At 43.5% G+C, this 11,212-nt stretch overlaps 1 protein-coding gene across 2 annotated transcripts in view; it reads right to left on the bottom strand.

Annotated features, from left to right (window-relative positions):
• Window positions 1–259: 259 nt before the first annotated feature.
• Window positions 260–11,212, bottom strand: part of SMOC1 (SPARC related modular calcium binding 1) — a 424,008-nt gene continuing 413,055 nt past the window's right edge. For both annotated transcript variants that reach the window (XM_069731655.1, XM_069731664.1), the window contains exon 13: window positions 260–751. In XM_069731655.1, coding sequence (XP_069587756.1) covers window positions 735–751 — 17 coding nt within the window. In that variant the 3' untranslated portion in view covers window positions 260–734. The remainder of the gene's footprint in view (window positions 752–11,212) is intronic.

Here is an 11,212-nt window from a genome sequence, read left to right as displayed (position 1 = left end):
CGTGACTTGTCTCCTTTGTTTCCCCTGCTACTGCTACTTGTTTGCTGGACTGGGCGGCCCCGAAAACACTCCGGACCCAGTCGCAGCTGCGACCCCTGCGACCGCAGTTGTTACGTCCCTGCCTTTATGTAAGGACATTGATTATAGCAGTTTCCTAATGTTGTAGAGCCACTCAAAACTAATTAGTTGACAAATATCTCAGCCTTCTGACCCATCTTGTGTTCAGTTATCATTACAGATAAGAGACAACTGGCTGGAATACCCGTTCTCACTGCATCTTTTTAATCGTTATTTTAATTTACAAAATACAAGGACAATAAACCAGAAAGCTATTCTCACAAGATGACAATCAGGGAAAAAGATCGGAGGGGCCTGCTAGAATCTTCTAAAAGATCAAAGTGTTAGGACCTGTACAAATGAGACTGTACAATTTACATATACAATTATATACAAAACGCTCTTATCCAGAGTCACAACGAGTTCAATCACTAACATGTCAGTAGCAGATTCTTTCTTTTTTTTTTTAATTTAAAAAAAAAAAAAAATCTAATAAGGCAAAAAAAAAACACACTGTTGCTTGTTTTCTCCATCATGAATCGGATTTAAAAAAATGTTATGTTTAAAGTCCACTTAAAAGTGCAAATATTGAGAGCTCCATCGGTTGCCTGTGTGATTGGTCCGATTCCGATGATGCTCTTTCTTCTTCTCCTTCATTTTCAATATTGTAGGGAAGTCTACACTAGACGACCTACTGAAAAAAAAAAATAATTAAATTGTTTCCATAATTTCATAATGAAATTAAATATGGTTCATTATTTCTTTTCACGACTGCATTACGACTCCAAACAAGTATTTTAAATGTGCCTCGATATTTATAAGAAGGCATACACTTTTTATTTTTTACATTTCTTCTGTTACAAAGCTATTCATTTCTGCACAGAAAACTAAAAACTCTTTGAGATGACCATGCAAACTTGTACTGAAATCTAGTCTACGATGAGGGACTGCTTGAGCACTGCTCAAAAAAATAAAGGGAACACTAAAATACCACATCCTAGATATCACTGAATAAAATATTCCAGTTGTAAATCTTTATTCACTACATAGTGAACCAGCACCAGCATCTGGTCTCACAAGTGGTCTGAGGATCTCATCTCGGTACCTAATGGCAGTCAGGATACCTCTGGTGAACACATGGAGGACTGTGCGGCCTTCCAAAGAAATGCCACCCCACACCATTACTGACCCACTGCCAAACCGGTCATGCTGAAGGATATTACAGGCAGCAGATCTCTCTCCACGGCATCTCCAGACTCTGTCACGTCAGTCACATGTGTTCAGTGTGAAACTGCTATCATCTGTGAAGAGCACAGGACGCCAGTGGTGAATTTGCCAATCCTGGTGTTCTGTGGCAAATGCCAAGCGTCCTGCACAGTGTTGGGCTGTGAGCACAACCCCCATCTGTGAACGTCGGACACGCAGACGATCCTCATGGAGTCAGTTTCTAACCGTTTGTGCAGACACATGCACATTTGTGGCCTGCTGGAGGTCATTTTGCTGGGCTCTGGCGGTGCTTCTCCTGTTCCTCCTTGCACAAAGGCTGAAGTAACGGTCCTGCTGCTGGGTTGTTGCCCTCCTACGGCCCCTTCCACATCTCCTTGTGTACTGGCTTGTCTCCTGGTACTGGCTTGTCTCCTCCTCACTACGCTGACAGACACAGCACACCTTGCCACAGCTCGCATTTATGTGCCATCTTGGATGAGCTGCACTACCTGAGCCACTTGTGTAGGTTGTAGAGTCCGTCTCATTCTACCATGAGTGAAAGCACAACCAACATTCAAAAGTGACCAAAACATCAGCCAGAAAGCATTGGTACTGAGATGTGATCTGTGGTCCCCACCTGCAGAACCACTCATTTATTGAGTGTGTCTTGATAATTGCCAATAATTTCCATCTGTTGTCTATTCCATTTGCACAACATCATGTGAAATTGATTGTCAAACAGTGGTGCTTCCTAAGTGGACAGTTTGATTTCACAGACGTTTGATTTACTTGGAGTTATATTTTTTTGAGCAGTGTATATTTTGGAACTGAAAATCTGTCATGAGAAATCTGGCCAAAATATGGGATGATCTTCTCAAAAAGGTGGTCTTTTTGGAAAAGTCTCAGGGTACAACCCAAATTCCAAAAAAGTTGGGGCTCTGCATAAAATATAAATAAAACATGAATGTAAATCTCTTATAGTTGTATGTTATATTCACAATAGAACATAGAACACACAGATCAGAAGGTGAATGTTAGACATTTTTCCATTTCATGTGAAAAGTTAACTAATTTAGAAATTGATGGCAGTAACACATCTCAAAATAGTTGAGATGGGGTTAACAAAAGACTCTTAAGTATGTGGTACTAATAAAAAATAGCTGGAGTGTCAATTTTTACTTTATAAAAAGAGCATGTTAGAGAGGCAGAGTCTCTTGGAAGCAAAGATGGTCAGAGGCTCACCAATGCATGAAAAACAGTGTCTTAAAATCACATATAATATATGGAGGAAGGACCTATCCGAAATGCACGTTGGGGTGGACAGGGGTTGCACGTGTGGTCTGATATCTTGCTTTTTGGTATGTATATTTGCTGCACTTGCATGTAATATCATGCCATAAGTGTCTCCATTGATATGTTACTACACTTATACCTCTACATGATCAACTATTATTTATAGTCTTTGTATTGTAATACTGATATTAGAAAGAGGTATTATTAATTACATTGCTCACATGTGTTTCTACCTGTCTCACTGTATATGTTGAATTTTGGCACAAAGACTGCTGTGCTCCTTTACCTGATATTATTTAATAAAGTTCTTTGCACATTTGTAATTTTGGACTATATGACTGCTTCTCTTTGTTGATATTTCTTTGTGTCTTAATCCCTTCACCCCGAAGCCTGTTTTCAACTTCCTGACCAGGCCATTTTTTTCAATTCTGACCACTGTCACTTTATCTATATATTGTATATATATAATTGTCTAAGGGTCTGTTTGTCTGTAACCGAAATTCCACGTCGCTGATTGGTCACGCCCTGCCGGCCTCGACCAATCAGCGTTCATAAATAAACTACATACATATACTAGAATGAGAATAACATGGAGGACAGTCTGTGAGGGAGAGAATAACATGGAGGACAGTCTGTGAGGGAGAGAATAACATGGAGGACAGTGTGTGAGGGAGAGAATAACATGGAGGACAGTCTGTGAGGGAGAGAATAACATGGAGGACAGTGTGTGAGGGAGAGAATAACATGGAGGACAGTGTGTGAGGGAGAGAATAACATGGAGGACAGTGTGTGAGGGAGAGAATAACATGGAGAACAGTGTGTGAGGGAGAGAATAACATGGAGGACAGTCTGTGAGGGCAAGAATAACATGGAGGACAGTCTGTGAGGGAGAGAATGACATGGAGGACAGTGTGTGAGGGAGAGAATAACATGGAGGACAGTGTGTGAGGGAGAGAATAACATGGAGGACAGTGTGTGAGGGAGAGAATAACATGGAGAACAGTGTCCTCCATGTTATTCTCTCCCTCACACACTGTCCTCCATGTTATTCTCTCCCTCACACAGTGTGTGAGGGAGAGAATAACATGGAGGACAGTCTGTGAGGGCAAGAATAACATGGAGGACAGTCTGTGAGGGAGAGAATGACATGGAGGACAGTGTGTGAGGGAGAGAATAACATGGAGGACAGTGTGTGAGGGAGAGAATAACATGGAGAACAGTGTGTGAGGGAGAGAATAACATGGAGAACAGTGTGTGAGGGAGAGAATAACATGGAGGACAGTGTGTGAGGGAGAAAATAACATGGAGGACAGTGTGTGAGGGAGAGAATAACATGGACGACAGTCTGTGAGGACAAGAATAGCATGGAGGACAGTCTGTGAGGGAGAGAATAACATGGAGAACAGTCTGAGGGAGAAAATAACATGGAGGACAGTCTGTGAGGGAGAAAATAACATGGAGGACAGTGTGTGAGGGAGAAAATAACATGGAGGACAGTCTGTGAGGGAGAGAATAACATGGAGTACAGTCTGTGAGGGAGAGAATAACATGGAGGACAGTCTGTGAGGGAGAGAATAACATGGAGGACAGTCTGTGAGGGAAAGAATAACATGGAGGACAGTCTGTGAAGGAGAGAATAACATGAGGACAGTGTGTGAGGGAGAGAACAACATGGAGGACAGTGTATAAGGGAGAGAATAAAAATTGTCCCCTTTTTTTAAGTTTATCACATGGTAAAATAAATGGTGTCTTTGAAAAGTATAAGTCATCCAGTAAAAAACAAGCTGTCATACAGCAATAGATGACTAATAAAGTTTTGACTCTTAAAATAAAGACAGGAGAAAAACAATGGCAGGGTGTCCAATGGGTTAAAACAAATGTAAGCATCAATGTTAGATGGTGGCCCGATTCTAACGCATCGGGTATCTACTATATAATTGTCTAAGGGTCACTTCCGTCTTTCTGTCTGTCCTTCTGTCTGTCTGTCATGGATATTCATTGGTTGCGGCCTCTGTCTGTCATGGAAATCCAAATCGCTGATTGGTCGTGGCAAAACGCCCACGACCAATCAGCGACGGGCACAGTCCACCGGCAAAATGGCCGCTCCTTCCTCCCTGCAGTCAGTGCCCGCTCCATACTCCCCTCCAGTCAGCCCTCACACAGGGTTAATGCCAGCATTAATGGACCACAGTGTAACGCACTCCATTAACGCAGCTATTAACCCTGTGTTACCAACTTTTTACTATTGATGCTGCGCATGCAGCATCAATAGTAAAAAGATCTAATGTTACAAATAATAATAATAAAAAAAACGTTATTCTCACCCTCCGACGTCGCGCCCTATCCTTGGCAGTGAAAGCGGCAGGTTCCGGTACCAAGGATGCTATGCGAGAAGGGCCTGCCATGACGTCACGGTCATGTGACCGCAACATCATCACAGGTCCTGCACTCATACCAACCCTGGGACCGGAAGCTGCCACGTGCACCGCACACAGGTTCCAGGACTACAAGGGGCCTTCGGAAGGTGAGTATATGTTTATTTTAAGTCTTTTTTAACCTGTTACATACGTGGCTGGGCAATATACTACGTGACTGGCCAATATACTACGTGACTGGCCAATATACTATGTGACTGGGCAGTATACTACATGTCTGTGCTGTATACTACGTGGCTCTGTGCTGTATACTACATGGCTGTGCAATATACTACATGGCTGGTCAATATACTACGTGGCTGGGCAATATACTATGACTGGGCAATATACTACGTGACTGGTCAATATACTACGTGACTGGGCAATATACTACTTGACTTGGCAATATACTATGTGGCTGGGCAATATGCTACGTCACTGGGCAATATACTACGTAGCTGTGCAATATAGTACGTGACTGGGCAATATAGTACGTGGCTGGGCAATATACTACATGGCTGGGCAATATACTACGTGGCTGGGCAATATAATACATGGTTGGGCAATATACTACGTGGCTGGGCAATATACTACGTGGGCTGGGCAATATAATACGTGGTTGGGCAATATACTACATGAATGTGCAATATACTACGTGGCTGGGCAATATACTTTGTGACTGGGAAATATACTACGTCACTGGGCAATATACTACGTAGCTGGGCAATATAGTATGTGACTGGGCAATATACTACGTGGCTGGGCAATATACTACGTGGCTGGGCAATATACTACGTGGCTGGGCAATATACTACGTGGCTGGGCAATATAATATGTGGTTGGGCAATATACTATGTGGCTGTGCAATATACTACGTGGGCTGTGCAATATACTACGTGGACATGCATATTCTAGAATACCCGATGCATTAGAATCGGGCCACCATCTAATGAGGTCATAACTCTGAAACGCTCAACGGATCCTGGTGATTCTGAGAATGCCTTCTCATGACATATTGTACTTTATGATAGTGGTAAAATTTCTTCGAGTTGACTTTAATTGTGAAAAAAAACGTAAATTTGGCAAAATATTTGAAAATTTAGCAATTTTTGAACTTTGAATTTTTATGCCCTTAAATCAGAGAGATATGTCACAAAAATTAGTTCATAAATAACATTTCCCACATGTGTACTATACATCAGCACAATTTTGGAACCAAAATATTTTTTGGTCAGGAAGTTATAAGGGTTAAAAGATGACCTGCGATTTTTCATTTTTTCAATAAAATTTAGGAAACCATTTTTTTTAGGGACCACCTCACACTTGAAGTTACTTTGAGGATTCTATATAACAGAAAATACCCAAAAGGGACACCATTCCAAAAACTGCACCCCTCAAGGTACTCTGAACCACATTCAAGAAGTTTATTAACCCTTTGGGTGCTTCACAGGAGCTGAAGCAATGTGGAAGGAAAAAATGAACATTTAACTTTTTAGTCACAAAAATGATCATTCGGCAACAATTTGTTTATTTTCACAAGGGTAAAAGGAGAAAATGATCCACTAAAGTTGGTGAGCAATTTTTCCTGAATACGCCAATACCCCATATGTGGGGCAAAACCACTGTTTGGGCGCACAGCAGGGTTCTGAAAGGAAGGAGCACCTTTTGACTTTTTGAACGCAAAATTGGCTGGAATTGAGAGTGGACGCCATGTCGCGTTTGAAGAGACCCTGATGTGCCTAAACATTGGAAAACCCCCACAAGTGACCCCATTTTGGAAACTAGACCCTTTAACGAACTTATGTAGCTGTGTGGTGAGCACTTTGAATCCCCAGGTGCTTCACAGAAGTTTATAACGTAGAGCCGTGAAAAAAAAAATCACATTTTTTCCACAAAAATGATTTTTTAGCCCCAATTTGTTTATTTTCACAAAGGTAACGGGAAAAAATAAACCACTACAGTTGTTGCACATTTTCTCCTGAATACGCCGATACCCCATATGTGGGGGAAAACCACTGTTTGTGCGCACGGCAGGGCTCAGAATGGAAGGAGTGACGTTTTGGATTGCAGATTTTGATCGAATGGTCTGCAGGCGTCATGTTGCGTTTGCAGAGCCCCTGGTGTGCCTAAACAGTGGAAACCCCTTACAAGTGACCCCCATTTTGGAATCTACACCCCTGAATGAATTTATCTAGAGGCATAGTTTTATAGTATTGATTATAATGCTTTTTGTTTTACTGGTGTATGAATTTATAATTTGGTGTTATATGTAAGATGTGCGGGGTACATCAGACTTATAAAAGTGGGTTGTGTCAACAGGGTATAAACTAATTTTATTAATTTGTGGATGTGTGGTATGCTTTGAAGCAATCCTTAATGCAAAGGCCAGGTTTCTCAGGGCAGGTTTCACAATGGTAAATTGTGTCCTTTCGGATTCCCCTCTTGGAGCATACTCTGCACCGTTTTTGTGATTGTCCTGTCCTCGCTGCTTGGGGAACCTGTCCTGGGAAATGTTGACCTGGGACAATACGGGCACTATCAGATTCAGAAGTACTGGGACCCTCACCTCCCTCAGTGCCAAACATTAGGGCCTTGATGACTTCCTCCTGAAACTGAAGGAAGGTCCCCGTATTGCCTGCAGATCGAGACAGCAAAAAAAGCATTGTACAGTGCCATCTGTACAATGTGCACGGCCAATTTTTTGCACCATACTTTGGCTTTTCGCATGGCACTGTATGGTTGGAGGACCTGATCTGAAAGATCCACTCCCCCCATGTACCGATTGTAATCCAAGATACAATCTGGCTTTCAGACTTGTGCTGTGGTCCCACGAACATTGACAAGGGTGCTGTTGTCACGGTGTATGGTGGTCAGGATAAGGACATCCCTTTTGTCCTTATACTTGACCACCAGCATATTGTCGCTTCATTGGGCTCTGCTTTCCTTTTTTCTCAGCATTTGCCCAATTAGCGGCTTAGGGAGGCCTCGCTGATTTTTTCGCACGGTGCCACATGCAGCTGTACCTCTGGCAGAGAGGGCCTCGAAGAGTGGGACGCTGGTGTAAAAGTTATCAATGTAGAGGTGATAACCCTTATCCAGCAGTGGGTGCAGCAATTCCCACACAATTTTTCCACTCACCACCAGGATGGGGGGGCATTCAGGGGGGGTTAATTTGGGTGTCCTTCCCCTTGTAGACCCTAAATCTGTGGGTGTACCCTGAGGTACTCTCGCACAGTTTGTACAGCTTTATTTCGTACCTGGACCTCTTACTGGGCAGGTATTGTCGGAATTTTAGCCTCCCTTTGAAATGAACAAGAGATTAATAATAATATAATAATAATCTTTATTTTTATATAGCGCTAACATTATATATATAAAGCAGCGCTTTACAGTTGGCACACATTATCATCGCTGTCCCCGATGGGCTCACAATCTAAATTCCCTATCTGTATGGAATGTGGGAGGAAACCGGAGTACCCGGAGGAAACCCACGCAAACATGGAGAGAACATACAAACTCTTTGCAGATGTTGTCCTTGGTGGGGTTTGAACCCAGGACTCCAGCGCTGCAAGGCTGCTGTGCTATCCACTGCGCCACCGTGCTGCCCGATTCATCAATAGCGATGTCCCTCTGGGGTGTGTACGCCTCAGCAAATTTTCTGCTGAAGTGTTCAACCACTGGCTGAATTTTATATAGACGATCAAAGTTAGGATCGTCTCGGGGAGGACTATCACTATAATGCAAAACTCTTTGGATCCCTTCAAATCGTGTCATTTTCATGGCCACGCAGAATACCGGTGTACTGTAGAGAATATCAGTACTCCAGTACTGACAAACCTACTGTGATGGATGTGATTGGTGCGACGTCACACAGCAGCAATCACAACCTGTCACATGCTCTTTTTTTTTAACAACTTTATTGGCAGCTTTGCTGTGATTGGCTGGTGATAGTTCACGAGCCAATCACAGCGATCGCCGATGCGGGGGGGCGGATTAGCCCCTCGTGGTGACGTGCCAGGATGGCACGATGCAGCGCGGTGACCGGAAATAGCAGCGTCGTACTAGTATGTTCCCGCAGCGCAGTACTAGTACGGTGCATGTCAGGAAGGGGTTAAAATCGTAGGACAATTTTTGGAAAATGTTCCTCAACTTAAAATTGCAAAGAGTTTGAGTATCCCACCTTCTACAGTAAATGATATGAAGAGATTCTAGAGAAATGAATGTCCAAAGCTGTGATATCCCAGTTCACGGTCTACTGCTGCTGAGTGAAGCAGTTGTCGTATGGCAGTAGATTTGTTCCGCTATGTCAGAACTACTTTGGGCCCTGTGAGTTAGGACATGTAATATACTGTATGTGCATACACTGAGGATTCATAAATCTGCATTGCAATTTGTATTTTACTACCATCTACTGGTCAACGTATGTGTATGAATAGTTAGGAGATTAATTTTATCACAACAAGCTGGCATGGTAATGGCTGGGAGAAACCTCCCGGCTCAGTGCACACACTTCCTGTGAGAGGGTACAAACCAGTTCAGCTTAGGCCTCTTTCACACTACCTTCTTTCTTTTTCAATCCGTCGTTTTGTGAAAAAACGGATCCAGCAAATGGTGCTGCTGGATCCGTTTTTTCTCATAGACTTGTATTAGCGACGGATTGTGACGGATTGCCACAGGTTTCATCCGTCGTGCACTGGATCCGTCGTAAAATTGCTGTCCGTCGGGCAGAGACAACGCACAGAGGAACTTTTTATCAGTGCTTCGGAAAATCGCTCAGCGTCGAGTCCTGCACTGCCCGTCGTTGGCTATCATGGAAGCCTATGGACACAGGATCCGTCGCTGACTGTGAAAAGCAGGAATCCAGCGACGGATGCCGCCTTTTCAAACTGAGCATGCGTGGAAGAATTTCCCGTCAGGGAAATTCTCTATCAATCTCTCTCTCTCTTTTACTATTGATGCTGTCTATGCAGCATCAATAGTAAAAAGATATAATGTTAAAAATAATTAAAAAAATAAATCGTGATATTCTTACCTTCGACGTCCCGTGCGGCCCCAGCAGCCTTCCCGATGCTCGCGATGCTGCCGGCAGCTCCGGTTCCCAGTGATGCATAGCAAAATGACCCGATGACGTAGTGGTCTCACGAGACCGCTACGTCATCACAGGTCATTGTCTCACTATGCATCACTGGGAAGGGAGCATCACGAGCATCGGGAAGGCTGCAGGGGCTGCACGGGACACCAGAAGGTAAGAAAAATGGAAGTGTGAAAGAGGCCTTAGTCCTGACTAGTCAAGGAAGCTCCATTGCCCCCTGAATCCATTTCAGTCTACACTGAGGGGACATCTTTCCCCACATAGTCACCTCCACAAAGGAATGAAGCCTCACCCAGTCAGGAGATGGGGCTGAACAAGTACTTTCCTGCATACTGGTTTTCCTATGTACTTACAACTGGAAACCATTCTGCCACACCACAAAAATGTCCCTGCAATAGGTAACAGTATGACTAAAAATGTGTGTACTTCCACACTACTAATTTGTTGCCTACCATGAGGGTTCCTCCATCAGTGTAGCCTTACTGGGACTGTGCATATTTCCTACAAATGTAAGTGAAAAACATTGGGCTCCATCAACCCAGAGAGGCCCTAAACTTGCTTGTTTCAGAAGGACAAAATGCCTCCTTTCATACACACATTATGCAGTGTAACATACTGTGAACCACTGCCACTTTGCTTTTAAGTGAAACTCTACCCTGTATTTTACTTCAGCAAAGTATTATGTTTACAAGTTCACATGTCTGTCTGGCTGCTTGAAATTGCATGAATGTAACAACCCAGGGTCCTGGCTGTTACAGTGGCATTGCTTTCCTCACGGGGAGAGTGATGTCATGCTTGGAAGCGAAGGAAGATCTCTTTCACCAGGTGAACACAATTCACACAACATGTTCACACTCCAAGCCAGAAGGGGGAGCTCTGAACTCGGATTAAGGGGACCTGCCCGAATATACATTCTGGCTTGGAGGGAAAGTCAGACAGTTTGTGCCAGACAGCAGACTGTAACAGTGTGATGCAGAGAGACGTGTTTGGGGCCAGAGTTACTGCAGCTCCAGGATTGAGAGATACCGAAGCAAGAACAGTGTTAGTGAGCATGCAGGAGAGTGTAGCACAGGATAGTGACACCAGGGGAGAATAGCAGTGTTTGGGCTACCTCCCTGGCTGAGCGCAGATTCTGGTAGCCGGAAGACCA

The sequence above is a fragment of the Ranitomeya imitator genome, chromosome 1, assembly GCF_032444005.1.
Source record: "Ranitomeya imitator isolate aRanImi1 chromosome 1, aRanImi1.pri, whole genome shotgun sequence".
Lineage (NCBI taxonomy): Eukaryota > Metazoa > Chordata > Amphibia > Anura > Dendrobatidae > Ranitomeya > Ranitomeya imitator.
This window is presented reverse-complemented; position numbering and strand designations above follow the sequence as displayed.